This window comes from Coptis chinensis, chromosome 4 (genome assembly GCF_015680905.1).
Source record: "Coptis chinensis isolate HL-2020 chromosome 4, ASM1568090v1, whole genome shotgun sequence".
Classification (NCBI taxonomy): domain Eukaryota; kingdom Viridiplantae; phylum Streptophyta; class Magnoliopsida; order Ranunculales; family Ranunculaceae; genus Coptis; species Coptis chinensis.
Genome location: NC_141459.1, coordinates 64980150 through 64995748, shown reverse-complemented (window position 1 = coordinate 64995748; position 15599 = coordinate 64980150). Strand labels below are relative to the sequence as shown.

General features: G+C 34.5%; 1 protein-coding gene across 1 annotated transcript; it reads left to right on the top strand.

Annotated features, from left to right (window-relative positions):
* Positions 1–8557: 8557 nt before the first annotated feature.
* Positions 8558–10996, top strand: LOC147504395 (uncharacterized). The gene is made up of 2 exons (XM_086605186.1): positions 8558–9028; positions 10637–10996. The coding sequence occupies exons 1-2, from the start codon at positions 8558–8560 to the stop codon at positions 10994–10996; spliced, it is 831 nt and encodes a 276-aa protein (XP_086461312.1).
* Positions 10997–15599: the final 4603 nt, after the last annotated feature.

The following is a 15599-nucleotide window of genomic DNA, read 5'->3' as shown; positions in this document are numbered from 1 at the left end:
CTTTTCTCTCCTCATGTGAGGGATAACGCCAACATAAAGATGGTTCTGTTTAATCTTTCACCAGCTCAAACCGCTTATGAAATCACAACCAAGGCCGGCCCAGGCGTATCATAACATTCAACGAAGCAAATTTGAGAATTGGATGGAAGATGAGCTTGGAAGGATTTAAAGCCATATCGTGTCAATGACTTGAGCAATCTGCAGCAAGAACAACCTCTTCATCTCCTTTAGTTGCTTCTGCAAACAAATGGCACATATCTTGCGAGACACAACAAGTAGTTGAGATTATGTTTATAGCCTGACTAAAGCAGAGAACAGATAGTGCAGTGATTGTAGGATGTGATCGTTAATACAGATAACAATAATTGCAAAAGTAAGTAACAAACTCGAAGGGAGTTAGCTCACTCGACATCCTCACCATATACTTCTTCAGCTGTTGGGTAATATTTTTTGTCCTCAGCTAGTACTATCTGGTTATCCATATCCACTTCATTCGACGCTATAATCCAACCGTTCGAAGCATATCTATGCTCTATGTATTGTTTATATATAATATATATGAGTTCACTTCTTTTTTTTTTGCCAACGTGTGCAGCTTGGGTTTGATCTTCGGTAGAAGTGGCAGTGGCAAAACTACTCTCTTGCAGGTCTGTTTTATTCATCTCATTATAAGAATAATAATAATATTATTACTAACTGCTCTTTTTTCCATAGCTTCTTGCTGGATTGTCGAAACCAACATCAGGGACTATTGATATTCAAAGATATGGAGAAGACGGGAAGCCTAACCAAACTCCTATACAATTACCACCTGAAAGAGTTGGGATTGTATTTCAGTTTCCGGAGAGGTATGAGATACAATCTGCATTTTAGTCTTTTTGATGTTTTCATGTGAGTACATTATCTAAAGCGATATAAATGGTAAAAAGTATAAATTCTAGATAGGAAACTTCAATCTGTAATAGATTTGATTGTATAATTCACTTTAAACTCCATAGGGTATAAGTAGGTCAAGGTCACTCTAATCATCCCAAGGAATTGGTCAGCAATCAAGTGAAAGCACTGATGATGTGTGATCATTGGTGAGTTGTGTATCAGTATCTTGGTTACTTTGCTCCTGAAGGAATCTATCTTTAATGTACTTGGCTAAGGTTAATTATGGTTTGAGGACACAAACTATTTTGAGTTGATTCAACAGATCAAACATTACAGGGACAACAACTTTTGTCATAAAAATGTTGAAAGAAAAACATAGAATATCTAGATCCTAAATATGTTGTGGCTTGGAATAGATACATATATCACTTTGTACTTTCCTTCTAATGACTTACCCAACGTGCTATACAACTCCAATACAATTTACCTCAGAATCGCTGGCATGGCATCGAGGGCAGGCAAGTTTATGCACTTGTGGTCGAGACCAATTTACACAATGATCGAACCGACATCGTGGTGGCTCTTTTGCTTTAGAAGATTGATAGGAAAGCTTGCTCTCATCGAGAATCAGATCGAGAACTCTCCTTAGCTTAAGAAACCCGCAATTTATATCTTCATTATTAGTTTCAAGTTTTGATGGATGTATCATATAAATCAATCCCTTATAGCTTGGTGGGTAAGTCTTATCTATGTTATGAAAGGTGATCTTTGAGATGACGCCAAGGTGGACACGGTGGGAATTTGTATTGATAATAGTTGCAGGTTGTTGTCAAAGCGCATCCAAAGGGCGCGGGTAAAATCTGAGAGCCTTGTGTTTTTCCTCGCCCCTGCCAAAGTAGGTTCTTACCTCAGACCTAGTTCCAAACCTATGTTACATGGACACGACATATTTCAAAAATAATCCGTGTCGGATACGTATCACGTGTCCGTGTTAGACACACACGGACACATATTGTATGTAATATACCTCAGTTTTTTGTGAAAAGCAGTGCTGAGACAGCCAAGGGGGACACATATACCTCACCATGTCAGATATTTCGACCCACTAGGCTTCCGTACTCCTCCTACCTAGCAAAATAAAAATAAAAAATTGGAAAACTGTTAGCTTCTGGTTGGACCATATAGAAGGGAACACCAACCTCACCAGCTATGGCCTTTGCCACCAAGGTCTGAGCAAAACACAATGAATGGTCGATCTTTAAGAAAACTTACTAACTAACTAACTTGGTCATTGCAAAGCAATTTCAAAAGTAACACTAACCTTTCCACATCCAGAAGGTCCCTCTAAAAGGAGGTCGTGAGGCGGTTTTATTCCCATTTTATCAAACAGTTCTGGATTCTTCAGGTACCTCACCAACTAATTGGTAGAATATATAAACAAAATTAGATCGCTTTTTAGAATACAGCTTTACATTGTAACCCTTAAAACATCCACATGACCTTGATTCGAGGAATATCTTTTAACATGCAAGTCCATGCGCAATATCCTACTTGACTTGACAAACTTGAACAGAGTTCTGAACGGAACGGAGAATTCAATGAGCTCTGTAGACAACCAAATTGACAAACAGTAAATTTGACACTATTATCTTAGAACATGTTCTAATTTAATAGTTGTAATAACCATAAAACAGTAATGAAAGATTTTCACCAAGGGGGTTTGGAGTTGATAGTTATACCTTGTTCAAGGTCAAAGCGTAAAATCAAAAGTGAAATAGATTAAACAAAAAGTAACTTACCGGGGCTCTCATTGTTCAGAAGGTCAAAGCGTAAAATCAAAAGTGAAGTAGATTAAACAAAAAGTAACTTACCGGGGCTCTCACATTTCAGGTTTTCTTTTGTTTGAGAATATAGATAAGATTTAAGAATGGAGATAATATTTAAGAAAGAGGTTTTTATCTACTTATCTATTTTGGGTTTTTATGTATTTTGAGCTACGAACAATTGAAATCGCCAAAAAAAAGGTGTAGAATTCATTTTTTTAGGTAAAATCTGATGTGTCAGTCTGAGAGAAAAAAAGGGAGCGGACGTGGGTCACTGGGAGCATTCTCAACTACTCAGTATTAATGGTCTTTGATATAGAGATAAAAACTAGCTTGTAGGCCTGTGCATACGCACCGGCACTTTTGAAAACATTTAGATTTTTTTTAGAAAAATGGGACCATTGTTTTAGTCGCTAACTCATTTTAATTTTAAAACAAATTATTTTTAATTAAGAGAGAGATTATGTTTTAATAGGAGAACGATTCCCGCTTTAATTAGAAGTGCTAAAATTTGTTTTAATAGGAGAATAATTCCCGTTATAATAGGAAAGGAATTCCAATTGTAAAAAATGATTTTCCCTTTTCAAATAGGAGAGAAATTTATGTTTTAATAGGAGATGACGTGGAATTTTAATAGAGCTCGAAAAATATCCTTGTGGGAGCTTTAATATATACTAGATTTTGGACCCGGGCATACGCCCGGGATCTATTAAATATTTTGTGTGCTGAAAAGGCTTTATAAAATGTCTCACACAAATTTTCGAATCATAATATATTTTTATTGAAAATAAATCGAAATATGTTAATGAGCAGCGATTATGGTGCATAAGTACTTAGAAATTAATAGATCAAATTGAGATAGCATCTTCACTTTATGGTTTAGGATATTAATCCATAATTTTCAAATAAAATTATCTTAAACTCGATCTAGCTTGTATAATAGTTTTTTTAGATTTATGGTGATTTAGCAGCAAATTTTCGAATCAAAATATATTTTTATTGAAAATAAACCGAAATACGTTAATGAGCAGCGATTATGGTGCATAAGTACTTGGAAACTAAGGGATCAAATTGAGATAGCCGAGCAGCGATTATGGTGTATAAGTACTTGGAAACTAAGGGATCAAATTGAGATAGCCTCTTCACTTTATGGTTTAGGATATTAATCCGTAATTTTCAAATAGAATTATCTTAAACTCGATCTAGCTTGTATAATAGTTTTATTAGATTTATGGTGATTTAACGGTAAATCATCACCGGTACTAATGTGTACAAATCACTAAAATAGATTGATTGTTTTCATATCCTCAAAGAATACACCACTCTCACTTGAAAAGATTTATCACATGAACGTGTCCTACGAACGGGTGTCGTTATATTAAATTATTCTAAAAAATATTAGCAACTATGCATAGCTATGAGATATGAAAATTATATTAATTGCTCAATTAAATTTCTTGCACCATTCTCTATAAAAAGGAAGCATCAAACTTTGATAAAACTCATCGACTTCTTTTCATTGTTAGTTTTAACAATAGAAGTTTGATTGAAGTTTTTTGAGAATGTCCAATTTGGTGAAGATAATATTTAAGCTACTTGAATAGCAAGGCATTCCCAATCACAATAAAAGAAGTATGATAAACATTACTTAAAATGCAAAACTATATTTGTCGAGACATTTATTCTCCCTACATATAATACAAATATATTTTAGGGTTATTAGTTGAATGCATTTGCATCAAGTTTATGATTTTTCATTAATTATTCTTTGAGGTTAGTTTAATGTAGTACGTTGCATCCAGTTTCCAAATTCTCATTAATTATTCTTTGAGGTTAGTTCAATGCAGTTGCATCAAGTTTCCGATTTCCTATTAATTATTATTTAAGGTTAGTTCAATGCAATTGCATCCATTTTATGATATCACGTTACTTATTCATTAAGGTTAATTCAGTACAGTTGCATCCAGTTTTTTATGTTTCGTTAATTAGTATTTGAGATTAGTTTATTGAATTTGCATCCAGGTTCTAATCTCTCGTTAATTACTCTTTGAGGTTAGTTCAATACATCTGCATCCAATTTCTGATTTCCTGTTAATTGTTTTTCTAGGTTAGTTCGATAGTTTACAATTTCTATATAGTTTGCATACATGTAAGAGTCTGTTTTTTTAAACTCACTTTCATTTTGGGTTTCTAATTACTCGTAATTACTCATGTGAGAAGGATAAAAAAACCGACATTTATGCTTTTAGGTCGGTCTATGATCTTGCTTACATTCGACTTTCGATTTTCAGTTAACTATTTTTTGAGGATATTTCAATGCATTTGCATCCAATTTCTGATTTCCCATTAGTTAATATCTTATTTTAGTTTAATGCAATTGCATCTAGTTTTTGGTTTTTTGTTAATTATTCTTTGAGGTTAGTTCAATGTAGTTGCATCCAATTTCCGAATTTATGTTAATTGTTCTTTGAGGTTAGTTCAATACATTTGTATCAAGTTTTCGATTTCCCGTTAATTATTTTTTGAGGTTAGTTCAATGCAGTTACATCACATTTATAATTTCCCGATAATTATTCATTTAGGTTAGTTCAGTGTAGTTTCATCCATTTTTCAATGTTTCAAATAATTAGTCTTTGAGATTAGTTCATTGCATTTGGATCTAGTTTTCGATTTCCCGTTAATAACTCTTTAAGGTTAGTTCAATACATATGCATCTAGTCTCTGATTATTTATGCTTTGAAGTTAGTCCGATGTAATTATATCTGGTTTCTGATTTCCCGTTAATTATTTTTTGAGATTATTTCAATGCATTTGCATTTAGTTTCCGATTTCCCACCAATTATTCTATGAGGTTAGTTTAATGCAGTTGCATTCGGTTTTTTTATTTTATGTTAATTATTTTTTGAGTTTAGCTCAATGTATTTGCATTCAGTTTCCGATTTCTCGGCCTATTAATTATTATCTGAGGTTTGTTTGATGTATTTGCATACCGTTTCCGATTTCCCATTAAATATTTTTCAAGGATTTGTATACAATTTCTAATTTCCCTTTAGTTATTATCTGACGTTAGTTTAATGCAATTGCACCCATTTTTCAATTTCTAGTTAATTACTTTTTTAGTTTAGTTTATTGCATTTGCATAAAGTTTCCAATTTCCCGTTAATTACTCTTTGAGCTCAGTTATGCATTTGAATCCAATTTCCAATTCCGATTTCCTTTTAATTATCCAATGTGGTGTATAATACCAACTTCTACTGATCCATCTGTAGTGTCCTTGCAAACATGACATAAAAAGTCAATTATGTTTGATTTACTATGTGGGATCATTGAAGATTACCAGTTCCTGATTTCCCATTAATTATTCTTTAAATTATGCATGACTTACTATGTAGAATCTTCAAAGATTATCTACGAACGGGTGTTGTTATATTAATTATTTTGAAAAATATTTGTAAATATACAAAACTTTTATATATTAATATTATATTGATCACTCAACCAAATTTCTTATAACGTGAAAACCTTATTCTCCATTAAAAAAAAAAACTCATGTACCTTTAATAAAACCCTTCAACTTCATTTTGTTGTTTAATAATAGAAGTTTGATTGAAGTTTTGTGAGATTGCCTAATAAGGTGAAGTTCATATATATTGTAGCTACTTGAATAGCAAAGAGTTCCCAATCATACGGGAAGAGATAAGATAAACATCATTTTAAATGCAAAATTATACTTACCGAGACATTCCCACAATATATAACCCAACTATGTTTTGAGGTTAGTTTAATGTATTTGCATCCGGTTTCTGATTTTCAGTTATTTATATTTTGAGGTTAGTTCAATACAGTTGCATCCAATTTCCAATTCCCGTTATTTATTTTTTGAGATCAGTTCAATGCAGTTGCATCCAGTTTCTAATTTCTTGTTAATTATTCTTTTTGATTAGTTCAATACATTTGCATCTAATTTCCAATTCCCCTAATTAATTATTCTTTGAGGTCAGCAATACATTTGCATCCAGTTTTGATTTCCCATTAATTATTCCAGAGATTAGTTTAATGCATTTGCATCCAAATTTCGATTTCGTTTATTATTTGATAAAGTTACATTTGCATCTAGTTTCCGATTTCTCATTAATTATTGTTTGAGATTAGTTCAATGAATTTGCATCCAGTTTCCTATTTACCATTAATTATTTCTTGAGGTTAGTTCAATGCATTTGCATCCAGTTTATTTTTTGAGATTAGTTCAGTGCAGTTCCATCCGGTTTCCGATTTCCCATTAATTATTTTTTAATATTAGTTCCACGCATTTGCATCATGTTTCCAATTAATAATTAATTTTTCTTTGATGTTAATTCAATGCAATTGCATCCAATTTCTGATTTTCTATTAATTTAATCTTTGAGGGTTAGCTCAATGCATTTGCATCCAATTTCCGATTTGCCGACAATTATTTTTTTTTATGTTAGTTTGATGTATTTGCATCCAAGTTTTGATTTTCCGTTAATTATTCTTTGAGATTAGTTTAATACAGTTGTATCCATATATATTCCAATTTTCTATTAATTACTTTTTAATATTAGTTTAATGTTTGCATTTGCATCCAGTTTTTGATTTTCTGTTAAATACTATTTGAGGTTAGTTCGATACATTTGCATCCAGTTTTCGGTTCCCCATTAATTGTTTTTTTTACGTTAGTTTCATTCAGATTATATATATATTTTAAAATATTTGTCATATTGCTTTGCGTTTTTTTTTTTTTTTTTTTTTTTTTTTCTATTATATATTTTGTGATGTTATTTTTTGTATAATTGTTTTTAACTATGTTTTGAGGCCATGTTAAGGATATATTCGAAATAAGTCGGTGTTTTATCATAGACACTAAAATTGTATGATTTGTAGTAAGGAATTAGTTTATACAAATTACATATTTTTTAGCAATTTTTTTTATTTGATCAAATATATAAGAATTGGAACACTAAAAGTGTTTGATTCGTAATAGAAATTTACTTTTTACAAATCACCTATTTTTTAGCAATTTTTAAAAATATTTGTAATTATTGCTTTCATGTTTTTTTTTTTTTCATTTTCTATTATATATTTTGTGATGTTATTTTTGTATAATTGTTTTTAACTATGTTTTGAGGCCGTGTTAAGAATATATTTGAAATAAGTCGGTGTTTTATCATAGACACTAAAATTGTATGATTTGTAATAAGGAATTTTACAAATTACCTATTTTTTTTTTATTTGATCAAATATATAAGAATTGGAACACTAAAAGTGTTTGATTCATAATAGGAAATTACCTTTTACAAATCACCTATTTTTTAGCAATTTTTTTTATTTGATCAAATATGTAAGAATTGGAAATACACTCAAACTCTCCAAATATAATAATTAGAAATACACTCAAACTCTCCTAAGAGGTTCTATGTATGTGAGATTGTAGTCTATTAGAAAAGACTATCTTTCATATTATAGTGCCACATAGGAGAGAAAAAAAACTAACTCTCTCATATTAGAGTGCCACATAGGAAAGAGAAAATCCTCAATTAGAGGTCTCTGCTTTAGTATATAGATAGTAGATTATTATCTTAGCCCCGTGTTGAAATTTCACTTAATACGTATTGGCCTCCACTATTTTGAATGTGTTGAAGTACTACTCCTCTTTGGATCTCCAAATCATGTTCCGGTTTACAGTCCAATTTGCCAAACAGCAAACCACAAACTACCACGTATATAAACCATGTTATAATCGAATTACCAGAAAGACAAAAGAAGATATGTAAAAGAGGCCTATATATACTTACACAAACCCTCCCCCAAATCACGTACATCGCATTCTCTCTCTTCTAATGGGACCGGGTCTATTTTCTTGCTTGGGTCTCAAGAATTCCAAAAAACCATCACCAGTACTACCCACCATAAAAAGCAAAAACCAAGAAAAAGAGTCGTCACCACCAGAAGTTGATCAGACAGTTCATGGTGCTGTGTTAGTAGAACTGTTCTCCTCCCAAGGATGTGCTACGTCACAACAGGCAGAGATGATGGTATCAAGAATAGGAAGAGGAGATTTCGAGCTGGACGTACCAGTAATATTGTTAGCATTCCACGTGGATTATTGGGATCATCTTGGTTGGAAAGACCCATATGGTTCGAACCAATGGACTGTTAGACAGAAGAGTTATGTTGAAGCTTTAGAGGTTGATACTCTTTTTACACCTCATGTTGTTGTTCAAGGTCGGGTTCAGTGTTTGGGTAATGATCAAGATGATGTTTTGTATAATATTACTTCTGCTATTCGTTTCCCTGGTCCTGCTTTTAAGGTATGCATGGTTTCTTTGAGTTTTTTGTTTCTTGTTTTCTTGGTTGATCGAAGAAAGGGTTTAAGGGTTTAAGCTTTTTTAAAGTTATGATTCTGTGGTTTAGATGTTTTATGTTTATCTTACTTTGACACGTGGCACACACTGGCATTCTCTTCTAGGAATGTATTATTTTGTATTAATTTATGACTACAGAATATGTTGGCAGGACAGCATTAAAAATTTATTGAAGTTAATTAGTACACAATTTGGTTCTAGTTAGTACGTTCACTGTGGTGGTATTTCGGATTAGTACAATATAATTATGAGTATGTTATTACATTGAGAGCTCCCTCGAATTATTAGTTGGTCTTTGTTTAGGCGATTTGGAAAGGAATGTAACAGAATTGAAATGATACATTGAATTGAAGCTCTAATGGATGTTTTACTTGTTAGAAGCGCTCCTCAAAGTATTGATAGTATCTCCAAGTAAATTGGATCCCAATCTCTATGTAATAATGTCGATTTCTCTCGTGGGAAAAGGTTTATACTCGGGAAGTTGCTGCATGATTTTACAAGTTGAGTAATTTTGACTATTGGGTATACCTTTATTAGGTACTTGTGATCTTGCTAGGTGGGACAGTAGGGAAGAAATTCTGAGTATGAGTGTTATGTTTGTGTAGTAGTATGAGTGTCTTTATCTGTTAGTAGGTTGTGTGGTCTAAAACACAGAGTTTGAGATTGTTGAACAAGTTCTGAGTATCTGTGAAAATAGTTTTTGAAGTGCTTTGGATGTATTGTGTGCCCTGTTTGACGTTGATTTCACCATTCGTCTTCCTTTTCCCTAAACGCAGCCTTAATTACTTATTCCTATTTCTAAATCTTGTGCTTGTAAACTGTGCAAATTTGTAAATTTTCCCTACTACATATAATATGAACTAGAGGACTGGTTGAATTTGGCACTTGGTAGGTGTTTCCACTCCAAAGCCTACCAAATGGTCTGCATCTGTTTTATTGAAATGGCAGTATGATTATCATTAGATTTGCATCTCCTTTGGTTGAGATTTTGGTGGTTTGGTGGTGGAACCACCTACATACCAAACCCTTCACCGCCCCTGTGCTCATGCGAAGCCCTTATTTATCCCTTGTTATCTGCGAAGGAATATTTTCCAAATGTAAATGGTAAACAAGCAAGCACACTTATGACTTATCTGAGATGAGATTTTGCTTTCATTATCATACTACAAAAGTTTGACCGGATTTAGCGTCCATTGGATGTCTTCGGCACGAGATTCATACTCATAGGAACGTACATACCTAGCACTGTCAAAGCTTAAGTTTAACAGAAAATTAAACCAAATTTAATCTGCAGTCTACTCGACTATTCCTATATAGAAACGAAGACAGAATAGTTAAACAATTAGTCTTACCATAAGAAAGTGTGATATCTGCACAATCCACCTATATTTTTGTTCATATCATGTGATTGTCCTCATACTTGTCACATAATTTATGTTTGAATATACTTGAATTCTACTAAGTTCATTGTCTAATAAAATATGAATCTTACACGATAAAGTGGGGTGGTTATAGCTGACAGTATTGTCATAACAATATGAATCTTCTGTGCAGGCTACCTTTCAAAGAACTCCACCAGACTCTTTGCAGGTCACCCTGACTGGACCTCTAAGGATTATTGTTGACAATGATAGTGCCGACGTGATGGTAGCCCTATATGAGAACTCATTGGTTACCGACTGCCCTGAGGGTGAGAACAAAGGCCGTATTTTGTCCAGCGACTATGCCGTCCGAAGTCTTAAGAAGATGTGCACTGTTCGGGAGATATCTGCTGAAAAGATATTAATTGGCAGTGTTACATTTGGACTCTGGGAAGGTTTCAATAGTGGCAAGTGTGGTGTTGTAGTCTTTGTGCAGAACAAATCCCTCCAGATTTTAGGCTCTCAGAACATCTCCGAGATGGAAAATGTTTGAAAACTGATTGAGCATTTTAGACCAGTTTTGTTTCATTTAATTTGGTCAGGGGAAAAGGGGATTTCACGAACCCGGATATACCAAGCAGTCCCTTCTGTAAATATGCCAACTTAGTTTCAGATTACACTCTGGGAAGAACTAGTTACAATTAAACATATATCTTTGTTGTTTTTGTACATATAGTTTACCTTTTGTGGTAACTATTAATTAGTAAAGGCTTTGATTTATGCTCTTACTGTTCGCATAACAGTCTCAAGCACCTTTGAAACATTGTGGATCCTTTGATTCCTGGCATGGGGTGTTCAGCAGTAAATTATCGATGAAACTGGAAAGAAAATTGTCATGCATGGTTGTTTAAGTAGTCACTATTGTTCTTGTGTATTACTTCTTTTTCCAGTTTTAGTTTCTTTTGAGATGACAAGGAGTGTGCTTGTTGTTATGTGTCCTTCGCTTGTTTGTTTTTGGTCCTATTGAGCAAGGAACGTGGCATTCTTAGTGACTAAACCAGTTTTTCTTGGAAAACGAAAAACGAAATTTTACAAGGGTATCAAATGAAAAACGAAAAAGGACTAAAAAGGGTATCGAACTTTACAAGTTTTGACAATATGGGGACTAAACTTTTTATTCGGTTAAATTGGGGGCCAAACTTTTTAATATTTGCAATGTGGGGACATTTATAACATGACATCTAAATTTCTCACACAGTGTTTCACAATTCGAATTAATTTCTATGGTCATGAGGTTGTAGCATGGATATACTTTGATAAGAAAGTGTATAACAATATATGTAACTTGTGAATTATGAAACACCGTATGAGAAATTTAGACTATATATGTAATTAGTCCTCACATTGCAAAAATTATACAGTTTGGTCCCCAATTTGACCGAAAAAAAAGGTTTAGTCCCCATATTGTCAAAACTTCTAAAGTTCGATACCCTTTCTAATCGTTATTCGAAACAAAAACAACCGCCTTAGCTTTTCTTGTCTAGAGATATCAAGCAGTATCTCCTATAGTTGGAACCTTCCAAATAGCTATAAACCCCTCATAAGAGCATTCCCAATGCAAGTGAGTGTTTTTCACCTCCACGTAGGCTCAATTTCCCCTCTTTGTTAACGTTTTGGTGAAAAGCAAGGTGAGGGTGCCCAATGCAGAGGTGACTTTGAATCTCGGACGGGATGTTTGATTCCATCTGAATGCATTTTGTTTGAAACGGAATGTAAGATTCCATCTGATATTTTGCCCGAAACGGAATGAAACATCTCGTCTAGTATTTTATAACGAGGCGGAATAAAATATCCTGTCTAGTAAGTCTAATATAACAGACGCGAAACAACCCACTTTCAATTTCTTCTATTGCACCTCCATTGCAATTTTATTCAATTTCTTCAATTTCTAATGACTTTTCCACCCCTCAATGATTCCCCACCTGCCTCACCACACCAAGAGCGTAGTAGATGGTTCGGAAATTATAAAAATTAAAAAAAAAAGGGGGCAAAAAGGATCGTCATCAACAACTCAAAATATGGACGAGGAGGACGAAATTGAACTTGGCTTTAACTTTCCACCATGTTCTGAAATTGACCAACACCCACCATTAGCGCCAACATCCGTCCAACACGTAGCAAATAGAGTGGCGGCATCTCAAGTAAGTTTTAGATTTTTTTTTTATGTTAATTATTATTATTTATGTTAGTTTACATCAAGTTTGTTGTTGTGTAATTAGTTTGAATTTGTTGCATTGTGTTAAAAAAATTTGAGTTGAAATTATATCGTATTGAATAGTTTGTTGTATTGCGTGTAATATGAATGTAGGCAATACACCTATGGAAAGTGCATTGTGCACTTTCAAATGCCATGTCATGGTGGCGTTATTTGAGATAAAAAAACAGACCCTAATTTTGTCACGGTTACTAACATTATAGCCGCCACACCATTTGGGAACTTTTTAAATTCAAATTTGGGACAAAATGATCAAGCATTGTTGTTTGGGATAGTTGAGCGGTGGTGGAAATCTACCCACACATTCCATTTCCCATGGGGTGAGCTTGGGATTACCCCTCTTGATTGCACCATGCTCACGGGTATCCTTATTGGTTATGGAGATGTCGTTCCTTTTGATGAAAATTTGGGGGTTTTTACTACTGCAATGAGTTTCTTTCAAGGTTTTGATATGGTAGAAGATGATGAAGAAGACATGTTCTTGAGATTATCGCCTGAGCATTTTAATGGAGGAGCTATAAATATGAGTTGGTTTACTTTGAGATACTTGAATAGGCTAAAGGAGAAGCCGATAGACTATCATATTGACATTGAGTCGATCGAAGAATATGTACGTGCCTTCCTCTTTTACTTTGTTGCTGCGGTACTATTTGGATACTCTGATAGTTTCTTACGTATCGGGTGGATGGACGCTGTCTTAGACGTAGAGAGGATGTGGGATTATGACTGAGTTCAATCGATCTTAGCGTACCTTTACTGTTAGCTAGACCTCGCAGTTGAGACTAAAGCCACTAAAGGCAATTTGTGCGGCTTTGTTTGGATTATACCGGTAAGTCTTATTTATTATGTTATTGTTTCATCTCATTTATTCATCTAGTAATTAATGTTGACATGTTTATATTTATGTTGATATTATATTTTATCTATTGATTTAGCATTGGTGGTACGAATATTTTCGTGTAATGCATCTTGTGTTGAAGATGTTGCAAGAGAATGAGACTCATGACCTGATTCCACGTATTCAAGCATGGGGGTTTTGTCGTAGGCAGAGGGGGTATAATGATCTATCTCATAATATTCATAACACTCATCAACAGATTGAGCTTTTAGAAGCTACACGAATTGAGTGGCAACCCTGGGCCTCTTCCTTCATCTTTCAGACCCCTTATGAGGATATTCCAGATGTTCCAGAGAACACTGAGTACCGTAGATTGTCATATATGTGTCATAGAGCAAGGTTTTTTTCTCAGCGGCGAGTGCTACTTGTAGGGTCAATAAATGCATGGTACCTTGGGGACTGATGTTAGTGTCAAGTATCTGGAGAGATTGTTATACCTTACCCACCACCCATAGATATGACAACCTTTGATATTCTTCCTGCAACTCTTGCACACTATAGAGCAAGCCCAAATGATTGGCCGAATGCAGTAGCTTTCATTTTTACAGGAGACTATGACTTGTATTGGAAGAGGGTTGGTCGAGGTCTCTTGCTAGGTGCGTTATAACGGGGCACCAACTTTGAAGGGGTTACTTCCAAAGCATTGAGGTCTGACATTCATTTCCCAGAAAGAGTGGAGTTGCCATAGTCACAGCCCAGGGTGTTTCATGATATTGAGATGCCACAAAGAACTCCATAGATATTTGATGAGTCTAACCTTTGGCACTGGAGCATAATTAATTCTCAGGGGCAAGAGATGAGCATACCTATTCCACCAGGAAATGCCGCATTGGTCACAGATTTGTCAGAACAGTTTGAGCAATTAGCCATGGTTAGTATGATTTAAATTTATTCATGATTTGTTATTATTATTCACTATAACATGTAACATGTATTTGTTTCGTTAAACAGGAGGAAGTAAGCTCAGAGCTCCTTAAGTACATCTTTTGAGTTATGTCATGCGTGAGTCGTTCATGGAGTCCTCTCGTCAAAGTTTTGAGTACTTATCGCAAGAGCGAAATCGAACGTTGCAGCTTCAGAGATGTGTGCAAGAGTTGAAGAATGCTGCTATGTTAGGAAGTGCCACACCTTAAGCTTAACCAGAGGAGACAACGACGTAGGAGGGAGAGCTCTTCAAGCCAGGCTTCTGGTAGGAGGAGGAGGTCTCAATAGTTATTCGTAGTTAAATTAGCTATCACATGTGACCTTACCTTACATATTTTGTTTTACCCTTCTTCCAAATCAAACAATCAACCATCTTCTTCTCCACAACCAAGCTAAATATTGAAAAAAATGTCTAGACAAGATAGAATTGCATACAACCAAATTTTATGGGGATCTAGTAGTAATAGTTCGTCTTCTAGTACTACCGCGTCTTCTGGTACTTCCGCTGAAGATGACTACATAGAAAAAGTAAGAGATGAGCATAATGATATGATGAGACGAAAGAGGAGGAGGAGGCAGCAGTTATTATACACTGCTGGGGCATTAATGACTCAAGCAGCCATTGAAGATATGGATACAGACAAACACGGTGGATCTGTGATGGGTAGAGCATATACGTTTAGAGATGGTGGTGATGTACGTAAACAAGTTATACTGAGGGATTACTTTACAACACCTTGTAGGTAGCCTCCTCATAAGTTTAGGCGAAGATACAGGATGCAAAGAGAACTTTTTACGTATATGTTGAAAACTATTGCAACATTCGACGACTACTTCCAAGACAGGGTGGATGGATTGGGTCGGCAAACAACTTTTAGGTTGCAGAAGGGATTAGCTGCAGTTGAACAATTAGCAACTGGTTGTTCATTTGATTCAACGGATCAGTATTTTCAACTTGGAGATTCCACAGCAGCTATATCTATGAAGTGTTAGTGCGCTGCAATAATCACAGTGTTTGAGGAAGAGTACTTGAGACGACCAACTCAGGTAGACACGGCT

Coding starts and splice junctions, on each gene's coding strand:
- LOC147504395 (XM_086605186.1), top strand. CDS start 8,558: ATGGGACCGGGTCTATTTTCTTGCTTGGGTCTCAAGAATTCCAAAAAA. Junction 9,029..10,636: donor TCCCTGGTCCTGCTTTTAAG/GTATGCATGGTT, acceptor TCTTCTGTGCAG/GCTACCTTTCAAAGAACTCC.